Source organism: Nansenia antarctica, assembly GCF_963989245.1.
Source record: "Nansenia antarctica genome assembly, chromosome: 20".
NCBI lineage: Eukaryota > Metazoa > Chordata > Actinopteri > Argentiniformes > Microstomatidae > Nansenia > Nansenia antarctica.
This window is the reverse complement of record NC_137693.1, coordinates 13,562,825-13,581,832: the sequence shown is the minus strand read 5'-3', so window position 1 is coordinate 13,581,832 and position 19,008 is coordinate 13,562,825. Positions and strand designations below refer to the sequence as shown.

Genomic DNA, 19,008 nt, shown 5'->3' with positions numbered 1-19,008 from the left:
GGAAATAGAAATGTATTATCCATAAACTGGCTCTACTTCTTGTACACAGAGTGTAAAATTAGAGTATATCATAGCAATATAACAGGCTGGCTAGCAAGACATAGAACACTTGAACACTTGACAGGCTTGAAGGGAGATTAGGCAACCAACCATAGCAGCTCTTTCTCCTCCACACCACAGTTCTTACACACACACACACCTACACACACACACACCTACACACACACACACACACACACACACACACACACACACACACACACACACACACACACACACACACACAGCCTCTGATTACATAGACCTCACCAGTATTTTTTTTGGGGTCTCTGTAAAAACAGGACAGTTTACAAGCCTCACCTGTGCTCAGCTCAGAGGACTGTAGACTCCGGTTACGAAATCCACCAGCCCTCGGGGCGTCAGTCAGGGACGGCATTTTGGTTTAGAATGTGATGAAAAGTTTAAGTGGTCTTAGGAATTAGCCAACAGCCCCTGGAAGTGCAGGTACGCTGTCCCCCTCCCACTCACCCACCACCCTGCGATCCCCCCCCAGGGTAGTTCCCATGGTCTGTGCCAAGTTGAGCATGCTCTGTGAGGTCTGGGGCAGAGGCAGCAGAGATAAGAAGACAGCCTGGGCTACAGATGCAGACATGCCCATTGTGCCTGGCATTAAGAGCCTATCATTCACACACACTGTACACACACAGATACAGCACACACACACACACACACACACACACACACACACACACACACACACACACACACACACACACACACACACACACACACACACACACACACAATTAGTATTGACACTGTTGTTTTATTTGAGAATATAACTTATGGACATTCTTATACATACCAGCTACAAGAAGTAGATGGGAAAGGGTACATGCAAAATGGCTATGCAAATCAACAGATAATGACAAAATTATATTTATAACATGTACTGGTGACCACAAATGTGCTTATGCAAAGTAGAAAAGTCTATGTTTTGGGAAAAACATGACATTGAGTCTCTATTTAACCTAAAGGGGAAAAAAGGAAATGTGATCTAAATAAGCTCCTGGTTGTATTTACAGTGTACATATTTACATCCCTGACAAAATACCACAGTTATGAAAGGGAGATGACAGGGGCTTTTAGAGGCCCAAAGCACCAAATAATCATATCATCTGGCAATGCATGATCATCGACTGCCATATAACACAACATCATCAGAATATGTACAAAAAAAAAACATTCAACAGCTGGTCTCATAAGCCTGGGACAACCTCCACCATTTGATCCACGGGGAATGGAAATGGAACAGATCCCAGGACAGTTCTGTACAGCCCAGTGTGACTGGTAGAGCTTCCCTCAGCAGGGGGCCGAGGCACACAGAGAGCCGCTGGCCTCCGGACAGTCCCTGCGGTCACGCTCCGTCAGCTTCAGGATGACAACCTTCCTCTGGAGCTGCACCTGCTTAGCAGCCAGGGGCTTGGGGCAGTCCTCTACCGGCTGCAGTGCACTGTGGGGGGGGACCGAGGCCTCGCAGTCCTGTGGCAGCTCCCCCCCCTGGGCCAGCAGCATGCTGACGATGTCCGCGTAGCCCCCCCGCACCGCCACGTGGAAGGGGGTGAGCCCGTGCTCGTCGGACAGGGCCGCACCTTCTGGGCAGTGGGCCAGGAGCTCCTTCACCACGTCGCAGTGCCCCCCCTCCGCCGCCAGGTGGCACGGCGTGCACAGAGCCTGGTCGGTGTCGCGGGGGTCCGCCCCTTCCTCCAGCAGCATCTTCACCGTGGGCAGGTGGCCCCTCCGGGCGGCCAGGTGCAGGGCGGTCAGCCCCCGGTCGGTCCGGGCCCGGAGGTCCGCCCCGTGCTTGACCAGCAGGCGGGAGGTGCTGGTGTGGCCCGTCTCGGCAGCCACGTGCAGGGGGGCGCGCAGGTCGGCCGACGTCACGCCCACGTCCGCCCCCAGCTCGATCAGGATTCGCGCCACGCGGTACTGCCCCCTCTGGGAGGCCAGGTGCAGGGGCGTGCGGCCGTCCGCCGTCTGCCCGTCCACGTCCGCCCCGGCCTGCTTGACCAGCAGCTTGGTGATTCCCAGGTGGCCCTGCCAGGCCGCCAGGTGGAGGGCCGTCCAGTCGTCTTTCCCCTTGACCCGGACGTCCGCCCCGCGGCTCAGCAGCACGCGCACCACGTTCTCCTGGCCGTGCTGGCAGGCCACGTGGGCGGCCGTGCGGCCCTGGGCGTCCGTCTCGTTGAGGGAGGCCCCGCGGTCCAGGAGCAGACGGGTGATGGCTTCGTCGCCGTTCTGGGCGGAGCAGTGCAGGGCCGTGTACTGGTCCTCGTCCCGGGCGTTGACGTTGGTCCCCCGGCGGCCCAGGAGGAGCTCGGCCAGGGGCTTCAGGTGCTTCTCGGTGGCCAGGTGGAGGGGCGTGGAGCCGCGGCCGTCGGCCAGGTTGGGGTCGGCGTTGTTGAGCAGGAGGAACTTGACGGCCTCCTCGTTGGCCAGCCCCACGGCGTGGTGCAGCAGGCTGCCCCCGCCCTCCAGGAGCAGGTCCACGTCCTGGGGCTGCAGGATCTTCATCAGCTTGGTGATGTCCTTGGTACGGACGGCGTCGCACAGCTTCCTCCTCTGCACCTCGCCGGAGTCTGAAGGACAACAACAACACAGAGGAGATCAGGCTTAGGGACACATACTGTAATAAGGCTTAGGGACACATACTGTACTTAGACCATATTATTAGTTGTATGGAGGCTGTTGAGAGTAAGACACACTCTCGTCAATAATGATCGTGACGAGCATAAATGTAATGTACTGCAATAAGACATGTTTATATTACAATTCTGTGAACATTAGTAACCACTTTTACCACAGGTATTCTCTTTCTCAAACGAGAGGGTGATGGAGTCTTGGGAGGAGAAGGCTGAGTCGATGGAGGATATGCCAGATAGCCTCTTGCTGGTGTTTTCTTTGCTGGGACAGCAGTCCTCTACACGGTCAAAGCTCCTAGATATCCCAGAATCCACCTGGCTGAGCAGCTCTGATAGGCTGTAGTCTTTCTCTGGCAGCATGGCTGACTTGGGCCTGACCGGCTTCTGTTCTTTAGCCTGTAAGAGACATCACTCGTTAGGATAAAGAAAAACATCTTTCTATCACCGTATTTCATATTGACATGTTCATACAACTGACTTAGTTTAAACTCTGTGAAGGTTAAGCAAGTCTCCCACCCTGTAAAGATTCTAGTGTAGCCTACAGCTAGGTTGCACAATAACACCTGTAATTTCTTCTAAACAAACACCCGGTCGTTTTCTAGTCACGTACAACAAGTACCCAGGAAATGACACAGCACAGAGCGCTGGTTAAACATTGCCACTAGACTGCATTCTTGTGTTGTGATGGAACTGTTTGTCAGGATCAAACATTTACACTGCACTATGCCCTATGGAAACAATAACGTCCACAGAATTTTGAAACTTTGCATTTTAGACATTCTAGACATACCGAAGAGTTTTCTGATTGTCAGAATGGAATAACAACAGGTATAGTACCGTACATGTCTACCTGTGTGGTGTCAGGGAGAATGAAAGGATGAATAGGAAAAGACGCAAAAGGGGGGAAGAGGATGTATTTGTTGGTAGTCGTACCTGGTCAGTGGTGAGGCCGTTGCAGGGGCTGTTCTCTGGTTCAGGGGCGTGGCTCTTGGACTCTTCTTGGGGTTTGGAACACAGCTCCTCGGCTTCTGAGGTGATTTCTGCAGAGAGGGACCAGATAGCCAGGTTAACCTCACTAGAGTAAAGCGGTGCGACAACAGCATTCTGAAATGCTTATATCTGTGCGCACACACACACACACGCACACGCACACACAGACACAGACAGTCACGCACACACACACCACACACCATGTACACACACCACACACACACACCACACACACACACACACACACACACACACACACACACACCACACACACACACACACACACACACACACACACACACACACACCACACACACCACACAGACACACACACACACACACACACCACACACACACTCACCCTGGAAGCTGGGTCTGGCGTCAGGTGCGTTGGCCCAGCAGCGCTGCATGAGGCTCAGCAGGCGGGAGCAGGCGGGGGGGCGGCCGCGGGGCACGGCGCCCAGGTCAGGACGCACCCCCTTCACCACCTTTACCATGATCTGCAGGATGTTGTTCTCTCCTGGGGAAGACAGGGGTCGTGGCGTTACAACCACACCATCACAGGATCAACCCCCCCCCTAAAATAAAATAACCGAAAGACACATTCCAGGTATAACCCAGTCCAGATAGAAGACATGCTCGACCCCAGGATCTCTGGGCCAAATGAAAGCCTATTATTCAAATGATTGAAGACATCGTGCCTTAGAATAATATAAAACAACATCAACTTGTGTATTGGTAGTACCAATACTAATATTGACAATTATTCATGATCATCTTCCTGTGTCAAGAAGAAGGAGACAGATGTTTTTGGGGCGGCTAGCCACATGCCGAAGTGTCCTTGGGCAAGACACTGAACCCCAAATTGCTCCCAGTGAGCAGGCCGGCGCCTTGCATGGTAGCTTGCCGCCATTGGTGTGTGAATGTGTTTGTGAATGGGTGAATGAGAGGCCGTTGTAAAGCGCTTTGGATAAAGGCACTTTGGATAAAGGCGCTATACTGTATAAGTGCAGTCCATTTACCATTACCATTCATGTTTTTGTTTCCAACACCAGCCGTGGAAAATCTCGTTCCCTTCCTCCTGGCCAGGCCTCTTATCTGACTGACTGTGGGGCCGGCCAGCCAAAGTAAACACAGTTAGGTGGTGGCGTTAATCTCAGGTCGCTCCTACTTCTTTTGTGGCTTTAATACCCTTCACAGAAGAAGGAGGAACCTGGGAGGAGATGGAAAAGGGGGCTGTTCTATACTTCCTTAAGTGAGGTGCCACAGGGGCCAATGCCAACGTTGCTGCCCTGATCCAGAGCTGAAAACTGAAAAGAGGCAAATTCCTTCAGCTGCAGTAGCACCTGATACGCCTGGGAAACACCACTCCACCTGCCAGTCTGGCCCTGTCCGCATGCTCTGGAATTCACCAGGTAAACATACACACACACACACACACACACACATACACAGAGATACGTACACACATACACACAGACACAGACACAGACACAGACACAGACACAGACACAGACACATACGTACACATACACAAACATAGATACGTACACACACAGACACAGACACAGACACACACAAAGACACACACAGAGATACGTACACACACACACACACACACATACGTACACATACACAAACACGGATACTAACACACAGATATGTACACACACACACAGACACAGACACACACGCACAGATACGTACACACACAGATACGTACAGACACAGACACAGACACACACAGACACAGGCACAGACACAGATACACACACAGATACACACACACACAGACACAGACACAGACAGACACACACACACACGTACACCCACCCACCCACACACACACACACACACACAGACACACACACACACACACACACACACACACGCACACACACAGCGGCACCGCCAACGTGTGCATTGTGACTTAATGTCTGCAACCTTCACTTATGGAGACACAGGACAGAACCATGTATCATGTGAGAAGTGAATCAGGTGGACATGACTACAGACATGATCGATAGATTGAGCTATAGAACTACCATAAAAGTATAGGATCTATGAGTGTTATAGGAGTGAATCTTATGGACAATAACCAAACAGACTAAAGACTGGGCCATTCAGAATAGTTGTTAATGAGTTACAGAAAATGAACCAGCAGTCCCTACATCCATATTAGGGAGCACTTTGAGCTGCAACGCTTGCAGGAAGAGTGCTATTCAAATAAAGGTTCATATTATTATTATTATTATTATTATTATTATTATTATTATACGTTCTGTCTGCATGGCTCACCTTGGTATGGTTTCTTTTGCGTGAGAATTCCCCAGATGACGATTGAGAAGCTGGAACAGGAAAGGAAGTTAGTGTCAGACCATACTATGAACTGTCCTTTTGATAAACATCACATGAATGAGACTAAGCCGTTGTGTGTTCTCCAGACATCATAATTACATATGAATAAATGTTCATGATTCATAAATAGGGAATAAAACAAACAGAGACTGTGTCTGTAAATCATAACTAAACATAAGACACATAAGTCCTTTGCTGTGATGGACAGAGAAAGACAGAGAGAGACAGAGAGAGGACAGAGAGAGGACAAGGACAGGACAGCGAGAGAGAGACAGAGAGAGACAGAGAGAGGACAGAGAGACAGAGAGAGACAGAGAGGACAGAGAGAGGACAGAGAGAGGACAAGGACAGGACAGAGAGAGGACAGAGAGAGGACAAGGACAGGACAGAGAGAGGACAAGGACAGGACAGAGAGAGGACAGAGAGAGGACAGAGAGAGGACAAGGACAGGACAGAGAGAGGACAGAGAGAGGACAAGGACAGGACAGAGAGAGGACAAGGACAGGACAGAGAGTGGACAAGGACAGGACAGAGAGAGGACAAGGGGAGGGTGGCCCACCTGTAGACGTCATGCTTGGGGTCCGAGACCCTGTCCTTCTGGATGATGCTCTCCGGGGGCAGGTAGGCGATGGTTCCGCAGAAGCCGTCCCGGCTGATGTCGTCGGCCCGCGAGAGGCCGTTCCACCGGGCCAGCCCAAAATCCGAGATCTGCGGGGAGAGAACAGACAACAGATAAGACAAGGGGCCTTTTTCCCCCATAAGTGTTATGACAACGAGGACTCACTTCACCCAGCTATCTGAGGGGAATCGGCGGTGCTCAACCCTCGCTGTACGTACGTACGCACGCAAGGGCCACGACGAGGACAGCCCTGTCCTCGCCTGTACTTGCTTTCCTCTCGTGTGAGAAGAGGCCCTGTACGACCGCGAGCTGCATGTGTAGGCGAGTACACACACTCGCTATGTGGTTGGCAGAGCCTGTATGAAGCCTGTCATAACAGGCCCAGGTTAGGTGTTTACATCCAGGTATTAAAGCAGAGAGGAACGTTCCCACCCATCTCTCTCTGGCTGCTCCATTAGTCATCCACAGGGAGGTTGGAGATCAGGTGGGATGAAGGCAAGGGAGACACCCTTCTGCCCAGAGCATGTGCACGGGTGCCATTTAAAGCAAATGATAGTGAAAAACAAATTCCCTCCCTCCCACCTCTCGGAGCTGAAATTCCCTTTAAGGTAATCCTTCATAAGGTAATCCTTAAAGGACAGACCCGTTGAAGGATCTCTGGCTGGTGGGAGTCATGCAGTATCCATTTGGCTAAAGGTTTACACAACTAAAAATCCCACCCCATAGTTATAGCAACAAAGAGAATCGTAGGCTACATTTTGAACATTAGACAGATGTCATGCTTTGGCCTATCTATGTTCATCGGATAGTGTTCGCTCCTAACTGCGTCTGTGTTTTCACAACATGACTCGACACGACCGAGAAATGTGACTACCATGTACATGTCGGTCCTGTGTGAGCGCAGTGGTGGGTGACTGTGACATGTCAGTCCTGTGTGAGCGCAGTGGTGGGTGACTGTGACATGTCAGTCCTGTGTGAGCGCAGGGGTGGGTGACTGTGACATGTCAGTCCTGTGTGAGCGCAGGGGTGGGTGACTGTGACATGTCAGTCTCACCTTGACGTGGTAGTGGGCGTCCAGCAGGATGTTGGCCGGCTTCAGGTCCAGGTGGAGCAGAGGCGGACTCATGCAGTGCAGGAAGTTCATGCCCACCGCCGTCTCGTGGATGATGCGGAAACGCAGCTCCCAGGGCAGGGGCTCGGCCGCCAGCAGGGTCTCCAGAGAGCCCGTCTCCATGTACTCCATCACCAGACCCTGGGGGTCCCCACAGATCCCGTACACTGGCAGGATGTAGCGGAACTTAGCTGCCTCCATCTTCTTAGCCTCCTCCAGCAGCTCGGCACGCTCCCTGTAATAGACCTGGACGTTAATATATGTATATTATATTATATATGTATGTTAGATATATATATACACCTGGACGTTAATATATGTATATGATATTATATATGTATGTTAGATATATACCTATACACCTGGACGTTAATATATGTATATGATATATATATATACAGTATGTATGTTAGATATACAGTATGTTAGACTAAACTACAGACAACATGTTAGACTAAACTACAGACGACATACTGTTTTACAAGCTGGTCACAAGCAAATGCAATAACTCTGAGGCCACTTGATTCCCTTTACAAAAAAACATTCAAGATACTTGACCGAAAGGCCAACAGCCACCATTGCCATATAGTACAAAAGTACAATTAAGGTTCTACATGGGCTTGCACCTCCTCCACTGAGTTAGTTTATAACTCAGAAGGATAGTATTAGCAGGGCAACAAGGGCAACTACTAGAGGAGACTGTGATGTACCATAGACGTAGTAAGTTTGGGGAAACAGTCTTCTCAGTCAGAGCCATCCATTACTGGAATACCCTTCCTACTGATCTAAGAGAGTGCAATAACTTTCTAACTTTTAAACTTAAACTTAAGGGGTGGCTTAAACTAAACCAAATCATACTCATTTCAAGCACTGCTCGTAAACACTGTTTTTAATTATATTCGTCACTTTGTCATGTATCTGTGTATTTTCTCGTTTTGTACTGTATTGCAATGTTGCGTCATTTTGCTGTGCCTGCTTATGTTGTATTGTCTTGCTTTGTCTTGTATTGTCATGTAGTGTATTGCCTGTTGTGTCATTTTGTTGTGCTTGGTGATGTTTTCAATGACACTACACCATTCATTTTGTAATAGCCTGCTCAGGGACTACAGATGGAAATTAGCTCATGAGCTAACTCTGGTGTATTTACATTGATGTGGAAACTGATTTGTTGATTAATGTGCACTGTCCCTGGTAAATAAATAAATAAATAGGCAACACCTGCATGTTAGACTAAACTACAGACAACATGTATGTTAGACTAAACTACAGACAACCTGTATGTTAGACTAAACTACAGACAACATGTATGTTAGACTAAACTACAGACAACATGTATGTTAGACTAAACTACAGACAACATGTATGTTAGACTAAACTACAGACAACCTGTATGTTAGACTAAACTACAGACAACATGTATGTTAGACTAAACTACAGACAACATGCATGTTAGACTAAACTACAGACAACATGTATGTTAGATTAAACTACAGACAACATGTATGTTAGACTAAACTACAGACGACATGTATGTTAGACTAAACTACAGACAACATGTATGTTAGACTAAACTACAGACAACATGTATGTTAGACTAAACTACAGACAACATGTATGTTAGACTAAACTACAGACAACATGTATGTTAGACTAAACTACAGACAACATGTATGTTAGACTAAACTACAGACAACATGTATGTTAGACTAAACTACAGACAACATGTATGTTAGACTAAACTACAGACAACACCTGTATGTTAGACTAAACTACAGACAACATGTATGTTAGATTAAACTACAGACAACCTGTATGTTAGATTAAACTACAGACAACATGTATGTTAGACTAAACTACAGACAACCTGTATGTTAGACTAAACTACAGACAACATGTATGTTAGACTAAACTACAGACAACATGTATGTTAGACTAAACTACAGACAACATGCATGTTAGACTAAACTACAGACAACATGTATGTTAGACTAAACTACAGACAACATGTATGTTAGATTAAACTACAGACAACATGTATGTTAGACTAAACTACAGACAACATGTATGTTAGACTAAACTACAGACAACATGTATGTTAGACTAAACTACAGACAACCTGTATGTTAGACTAAACTACAGACAACATGTATGTTAGACTAAACTACAGACAACATGCATGTTCGACTAAACTACAGACAACATGTATGTTAGACTAAACTACAGACAACATGTATGTTAGACTAAACTACAGACAACATGTATGTTAGACTAAACTACAGACAACATGTATGTTAGACTAAACTACAGACAACCTGTATGTTAGACTAAACTACAGACAACATGCATGTTAGACTAAACTACAGACAACATGTATGTTAGACTAAACTACAGACAACATGTATGTTAGACTAAACTACAGACAACATGTATGTTAGACTAAACTACAGACAACATGCATGTTAGACTAAACTACAGACAACATGCATGTTAGACTAAACTACAGACAACATGCATGTTAGACTAAACTACAGACAACATGCATGTTAGACTGGGGTAGTGGTGGTCTAGTGGATAGTGAGTTGGACTTGGGATCGGAAGGTTGTGAGTTCAAATCCCGCCTGAAGCCACACCACTACTAGTGTGCCCTTGGGTAAGGCACTTAGCCCTCAGTTACTCCAGGGGGAATGTCCCTGTAATTCGTAATTGTAAGTCGCTTTGGATAAAAGCGTCTGCTAAATGGCAAAATTATTATTATTAATTAATTAGACTAAACTACAGACAACATGTATGTTAGACTAAACTACAGACAACATGCATGTTAGACTAAACTACAGACAACATGTATGTTAGACTAAACTACAGACAACATGCATGTTAGACTAAACTACAGACAACATGCATGTTAGACTAAACTACAGACAACATGTATGTTAGACTAAACTACAGACAACATGTATGTTAGACTAAACTACAGACAACATGCATGTTAGACTAAACTACAGACAACATGTATGTTAGACTAAACTACAGACAACATGTATGTTAGACTAAACTACAGACAACATGCATGTTAGACTAAACTACAGACAACATGCATGTTAGACTAAACTACAGACAACATGTATGTTAGACTAAACTACAGACAACATGTATGTTAGACTAAACTACAGACAACATGCATGTTAGACTAAACTACAGACAACATGTATGTTAGACTAAACTACAGACAACATGTATGTTAGACTAAACTACAGACAACATGTATGTTAGACTAAACTACAGACAACATGTATGTTAGACTAAACTACAGACAACATGTATGTTAGACTAAACTACAGACAACACCTGTATGTTAGACTAAACTACAGACAACATGTATGTTAGACTAAACTACAGACAACATGTATGTTAGACTAAACTACAGACAACATGCATGTTAGACTAAACTACAGACAACCTGTATGTTAGACTAAACTACAGACAACATGTATGTTAGACTAAACTACAGACAACATGTATGTTAGACTAAACTACAGACAACATGTATGTTAGACTAAACTACAGACAACATGTATGTTAGACTAAACTACAGACAACACCTGTATGTTAGACGGCTGTGGCGCATGAGGTAGAGCCGCCGTCTAATGATCGCAAGGTCGGCAGATCGGCGGTTTGAGCCCCGGCTGGCCACATTTCAAAGTGTCCTTGGGCAAGACACTGAACCCCAAAATTGCTCCCAGTGAGTGGGCGCCTTTCATGGTAGCTTGCCGCCATTGGTGTGTGTAAATGGGTGAATGAGAGGCCGTTGTAAAGCGCTTTGGAATAAGGCGCTATATAAGTCAGTCCATTTACCATTTACCATTAGACTAAACTACAGACAACATGTATGTTAGACTAAACTACAGACAACATGTATGTTAGACTAAACTACAGACAACATGTATGTTAGACTAAACTACAGACAACATGTATGTTAGACTAAACTACAGACAACATGTATGTTAGACTAAACTACAGACAACATGTATGTTAGACTAAACTACAGACAACATGTATGTTAGACTAAACTACAGACAACATGTATGTTAGACTAAACTACAGACAACATGTATGTTAGACTAAACTACAGACAACATGTATGTTAGACTAAACTACAGACAACCTGTATGTTAGACTAAACTACAGACAACATGTTAGACTAAACTACAGACAACATGTATGTTAGACTAAACTACAGACAACATGTATGTTAGACTAAACTACAGACAACATGTATGTTAGACTAAACTACAGACAACATGTATGTTAGACTAAACTACAGACAACATGTATGTTAGACTAAACTACAGACAACATGTATGTTAGACTAAACTACAGACAACCTGTATGTTAGACTAAACTACAGACAACATGCATGTTAGACTAAACTACAGACAACATGTATGTTAGACTAAACTACAGACAACATGTATGTTAGACTAAACTACAGACAACATGTATGTTAGACTAAACTACAGACAACATGTATGTTAGACTAAACTACAGACAACAGACCCTCAGGTTTGGCTGTCTTTGTAAAAGTGACCATTTGCATCCCTCAATCCACAAGTCATTCTTCAGATTCTCCTTTTTCTTCTGTTATATGGCACAGGTCTTTGAAGCCATGTCTTCTATGCAAAGCTGTGTCATGAAATACCTTTAGTTTTGACCCACAAAACAACTTTGTACCCATCAGGTAAACACATTTACCTGCTTCCCTGTGCTGTAAATCAGTGACCCCCTCCAGACAAGATACATTTAGGGGAGAGATTTTAAGTATTTAGGTTGTTATAGCATATCTGTCCGAAGGCTCCATTCCTAAAGCTAGGCCTTAATGGCATTCCTCCAGTGCCTGTAGAGCAGCCAGTGCAGCGTGGAGTATGAACAGACCTCTTGTTCCCAGGGCTCTGGTTCAACCTTTGCACAATTACCTTTATCAGTCCTGCTAATCGCCCTCAGACGGAGCAGTGTATCAGCGATGACCTCACCGGAGAGATCTCAAGGAGAGTTCACTTCGAAAGCAAACTCAGATTAGCCAATTCAACTGATAATGTGTATGAGGGGGGGGGACTGTCTGCACTACAAAGACATCAGGCCTAACTCTGAGGATTCAGTGTTAAAAATGCAAATGCAAAAAAAAAGCAAGAGTAACCTTTTTTTAAAGATAAATAAAAAGAAGACAGGATACTGAGTGTTGAGGAATGAGTTTCTTATGTATATCAACAGCTAGTCTGGCAGCCATGTTTTAGACTTTGAGGGTTAAAAATCACTAAGTCATTGAGGTCCAATAAAGCCGTATGGCTCTCCATCAACAACATCTAACAGGCATGAAGAATCAGTGCACATAATGTGGATTTCAGAGACAGAGGCCTCTGCACACTAATCCCTTACTTCACGTAAAGCACTCCTCAGCAGCCCTTCAGAACCAAACAATGTCCCCTTTTTTTTTTTTAAAGGAACGGGCCCAGCAAGACTGGTTCTGCAACTTTTCTTATTGTCTCCACAAAACACAGACTGCCTAGAACCCAGGCAGACAAAGCTGGCTTTGAGTCATTGGAGTCAGTGGAGGGGCAGGCAAATGATAGTTTATGTACTCTGTGGATGCTCAGAGCTGATAGCATCTTTGGTTCAGGTTCAGTGGATGCAGTTGTCACACCGCAGGTTGGAGGAGGACTTGACAGGTTTTTTGTTCACAGCTCAAGCATTTCCTCTGTGGATCTGGAACAACTTTTGCGAATGTTTTGTAAGAACAGTAGGGTAGACTAGATCAGTGAGATACGAGATCAAATTATCAAAATCAAACAAAGAACCTGTTTGCAATCATAATAACAGACAGCCTTCGGGTGAGTGTAGGCCTACATTGCCGTAAGCTAAATTAAGTTTAGGAGCAACAGGATCTCAACATTGTTTTCCAGGCTGTAAAAGCTCTCAAATAACATAAAGTATGGTTAAAGTATGGTTAAAATGCTTTTCGTATGGTTAAAATGCTTTTCGAGGCATAACTTGATATTGACTCGGAAATATGCTGAATGGCACTTATATTCTATACATGCAAGTGGAATACCAACAAAAATAGAGATTTAACTGCACGTTATTGTGATTGATGCAAATCTTTCATATACCTACAGTATTCTGCTTCATAATATCAAGTTGAGAACATTATATCAAAAGCAAGAAAGACTTGATATTCCTCTTTGAACCTCTTCAGAGTCCCCAAGGTGTATAGCCTACTCTCAGAAGACTGTGAGGAAACCTCGGTTAAGGAGAGGGTAGGGACATGGTGTACTGCTGATGGGGACAGGTCTTCTGGTGTATTGTCCTGGTGTTGACATGCATGATACAGGACACTGGTCGTCCACACAGGAGGGCAGGAAGGCATTGTAAGAGAGAAAGAGTATGCTAGCATAATGTTTCACTCTCTCCTCTCCTGTCACACATATACTGTACACACACACACACACACACACACACACACACACACACACACACACACACACACACACACACACATTTACCATTAATACCTGAACAATTTTCATGAGCATGTGCAGTAAGCTGTACAACAAACACAGCTGAGGGTTTGAAAGATGAAATGACTTCCCATAACAACAAGAATCATTCCAAAACATTTCCTCATTTTGTGCTTAGCACAGAGCTTAGCAATTTGAGAGACACAACCAATAGAAGGAAATGCATTCCAAAGGCATGTGTAATGTCTGGGGTCGCCTGGGAGAAAGGGCCAGGTTGTTCCTTCATTTAGATGGAGATTTAAATGAGCCCCTCCCGGGGATGTGTTGATGTTCAGAGTAACTGTCCTTCTGGCTGGGGTGAGCTGCTCTGCCTAAGCTGCTCTGGTCTCTTTGATATGCAGCTGCACAATCCTCTCCTGGGGCAATGCCCTTAAACTTCACCACGGTGAAAGGGCCTACTTCAGTATGGTTCAGTCCATGGAGTAAGGCCATAGCACACAGATGGTCCAAACTAATCAAACATTTACAGTTGTACCTCCAATACAACACCATTAGAGATCAAATGTTCTTCCCTGAAGATGTATCATATCTCCTCATAAAAGATACACTCCTATACATACCTAGCTTCATTCCCATCATCAGGACAAAGCAAAACAGTAAAGATGATAAGAGTGACACTAAGTTCGGTGCTGCCCAGTTCCTAGTCTACGTCACTCCCTCAGAAAGACAGAGGAACAAACTCAGCTTTGTACACTGCAGTAGACAGAGGCTGTCCAACAGATAACCTGAGGTCCTCACACATAAATCACTTACACAACTCCCTAACGTTCTTCATACCCACACACTATTAAAACAAGTTGTCACACTCACTTATCGTCTACATGAAGGCAGGGAGGGCACTTGATAGCCAGCCATGTTTTCCACTGTACATGCCGGACTTTGTATACTTGTCCAAAGCCGCCTGAGCCTATCTTCTCCCAGCTGCCAAACTCAGAGGAGCCAAAGGTTCTCAACAGTCCCATGTTCCCATGGGAAGTGTCCGGCACATCCATATCCGTCTTTAGGAAGGCTTCTGCTGTGTAAAAAAAAATCCCAAATCCCTATTTTTTCTCTCCGACACACACTCACAAGAACTAAACATACACACACCTGCCAACTGTGAGCTCTTCCTTGTTTTTTCTGCCCTTGCCTAACTCAGTGTGGCCCCTCCCTAACTCAGTGTGGCCCCTCCTCTCTTCAGGTGAAAACAGGGGAAGGGCCTAATGTCATCACTTCCTGGGCTTAGGGTTAGGAAGGGCCTAATGTCATCACTTCCTGGGCTTGCCACACAATAGACAGATAGGATCAACTTTTACTAGGCACTCCACTGTCTATTATTCTTTTCAGTTTTTCAAGGGGAATCATTAATCTACCCCCCCCCCCCCCCAAGTCATACTCTCTCATATTTCTTCCCATCATAATCTCCATAGTAAGCTGGAATTCAAGAACAGTGGAATGCAGTATCTTATCCAACACCGTTGTCTCTCTGAGAATCATTACACTGCCAAAGTCACGGTAAAGCCCCTCAGGAGAGGAGGGGAATATCCTTTAAACAATGGTATGCTATGTGATATTATCCAGATGGCTCTGGCTTTGGAATGTGTGGATTCCTCTCTGAAGCACACTAAGCCATTCATGAGGTATAACAGTAGTCCAGAACCACCAGCCTGGTCATAAGCCTAATGGCTTCCCTGGCCATCCAGCCACTGAGAAGTGCCAGTGACTCAGCATGACTGATACGTTGAGCACTCAACATGAACAACCACTGTGAGCGGGGAAAGGACTAGCCTATACTGTTTCTATTACTACAAAGTATGGACTGAATTCATTATGATGACTCATTGTGATGATTCCAGACCACCTGTGATCATGTGATCATGTGATCTGGTCTTGATTGATACATTCTGGGTTAGGCAGAACCAGAACTGTGGTACATTTGTCCTATTTGTATTAACATATGCAGGGTGAAATGGGCCATGTGGGAAGCAGCTCTAACAAGAATGAGATCTTAGTGGTCCATTAGGGGCGGCTGTGTCTCAGGAGGTAGAGTCAGCCTTGACTGATCGAAAGGTTGGCAGATCGGCGGTTCGAGCCCCGGCTGGCCACATGTCGTGTCCTTGGGCAAGACACTGAACCCCAAATTGCTCCCAGTGAGCGGGCCGGCACCTTGCATGGTAGCTTGTCTACCTCGCCATTGGTGTGTGAATGTGTGTGTGAATGGGTGAGTGAGAGGCCATTATAAAGCACTTTGGGATAAGGCCTAGCTATATAAGTCAGTCCATTTAGCATTTCTGAGGGACCTTACCTCATACCATTGTGACGCACATGATCACAGAGAGACAGAGATGAGTGTTGGAGGCCTGAGGCTAATAGACCAGCAGAATTACCATGACAACAGCTGAAGGTGTTGTCTGTGTGAATCAGGGCCTAAGACGACGGTCCACACCTCAAGTGAAGTGTGATACAATGAGTGTCGTCATACCTCTCATCCAGTGGAAATGCTCAAATCCATAATACACAAGATGCTGAAATTCACCTTGACACTCTCCCATGGTTTCAAGGACGTGCCGTCCATATAAGCAGAGTAAGCAGTGCTTACCCAACGAAAAAATAAAAAAGGACCGTGAAAGTATTAAAATAAAAGTGCATGTAACCGTTTGTTTGTTTTCATTAAAAGAGTCGTATTTTAGGTCCCAGGGCAGCAGGAGTCATTCATTTTGACGTTGCATTTTTAGCGCCACCTGCAGGGGTAACCACTTCCTACTCTGCTTGCATTGCGTTGCATTATAAGCACTTCTCTCTCTGCTTTCCCTCACGTACATTCGAATGCGTGAAAATGTATTTTTAAATGTTTTACGATGCCTCAGCCCGCTGTTTAATGTGGCCAGGGTAAGCATGCTTACAGCCAATCAGTAGGTCTTTAATTCCGATAAGAGCTACTGATTGGCTCTCATCACTTTCAAGTTCACTTAACATTTCACCTCTCGCCCGGCAGAATAGCTTATGCCAGCTAGCTCAAACGATCTAAATAATAATAATCAATAAGGATAACTTGCTTGATTTTGTGAATATGGACATTACTGTCAGCGACCTAAAGGGATTTCGTAGACTGGACTGGACTGGAAAAACACAACTACTGGCTAAAGGCCGCCCGAAGCCACCGCTCACCGATCTTCACACCCAGAAAGGGAGAGTCGCTAGGGGCTACAGCAAGCCTGGTATGAGCGGTTTATATGATTTATATGATTCGTGAGGCTGGTGATGTGTGATGTGATGTCAAGTGCCTGTGTGACAAAGTGTGAAAAGAAAGTGTGTAGTGAGTTTACTATGGAGGATGGAAACGGTGTGTGTCTGTGTTGTGCATGTGTGCGTTTGCGATGTTGAAACTGGACTTGTAGATTTCAGCAGGTTGGCTACTTGAAAAGATCTTGGTTCAAAAAAGATTGAACAATGAGCACCCCTGATATAGTCGAAACTGGCAACTGTTTTTTTTGTTTTTGGTAATCTGATCACAAAGTGACACTACCGTTTATTAGCGGGTTCTAGGGCATCAAGCATTTCCTTTAAACTGTGTTCACTGATAGCGTGTATGTGTAATTACGTGTATTTCTATATCTTATGCTTACCCAATCTAAAAGCTCACGGCACGTGCCTGTTGTCTATCTATGCCAAATTTTGTGGACACAAAGTTGATTTGTCCATCCATGTTCCCTGTCGTACCAACCAGTTCAGTCCGTTTGCTCATAAGCAGCAGAAGAATCTGAGACGTTCATGGCTAAACGACATCATAGTTTTACTACATTATATAACATGTGTATTTACAAAGCGTGAACGTAGCAGCGCCTGAACACTCGATGATTCCCACATCATTTGCGCATATTCACAGATCATTTAGCAGGTAGCGCCCTCTTCTGGGTGATTGTATATTACACTGAAAATGCGTGGTGGATGGGTCTTCCAGCACGACAATGACCCAATACACACGGCCAATGTAACAAAGGAGTGGCTGAAGAACAAGCACATTGAGGTCATGGAGTGGCCTAGCCAGTCCACGGGCTTTAATCCAATAGAACATCTGTGGAGGGAGTTGAAGCTTCGAGTTGGAGAGGATCTGCAAAGAGGAGTGGACCAAAGTCCCTCCTGAGATGTGCGCAAACCTGGTGACCAACTACAAGAAACTTCTGACCTCCATGCTTGCCACCAAGGGTTTCTCCTCCAAGTTCTAAGTCATGTTTTGCTAGGGGATCAAATACTTATTTCCCTCGATCAAATGCAAATCATTTTATAACTTTTATATAATGTGTTTTTCAAGATAATTTGGGGATATTCAGTCTCTCATAATTAAAATAAACCTACCATTAAAATTATAGACCGTTCATTTCTTTGTAAGTGGGCAAACTTACAAAAATCAGCAGGGGATCAAATACTTATTTCCCCCACTGTATGTCATGGAGATCTGGTGGATCAGTTGGAGTCTTGGCCTGTGTTATAATGGATGGATGATCTCCATTCGGTAAAACAGGCCAAAACAACAACATTCTGTTTTTTGCAATGCATTCAGTGCCAAAAATATAATATAATGTAATCTTCGCGAGACTTAGCAAAAATAAGCCTGGATCTTCCTTTAGCGACGTTGGAGGAATACCCTCCAGATCTGCTAGTAAATCAAGCTTAAACAGC

The 19,008-nt window shown here is 45.2% G+C and overlaps 1 protein-coding gene across 1 annotated transcript; it reads right to left on the bottom strand.

Moving 5' to 3' along the window:
• Window positions 1-1,362: 1,362 nt before the first annotated feature.
• Window positions 1,363-15,356, bottom strand: ripk4 (receptor-interacting serine-threonine kinase 4; the record flags this gene model as incomplete). The annotated part of the gene is made up of 8 exons (XM_080549733.1): window positions 15,160-15,356; window positions 7,724-8,015; window positions 6,610-6,758; window positions 5,991-6,040; window positions 4,054-4,212; window positions 3,636-3,742; window positions 2,861-3,098; window positions 1,363-2,639 (listed from the first exon to the last, which is right to left on the bottom strand). The coding sequence occupies exons 1-8, from the start codon at window positions 15,339-15,341 to the stop codon at window positions 1,363-1,365; spliced, it is 2,454 nt and encodes an 817-aa protein (XP_080405859.1). The 5' UTR covers window positions 15,342-15,356.
• Between the last annotated feature and the right edge of the window lie 3,652 nt (window positions 15,357-19,008).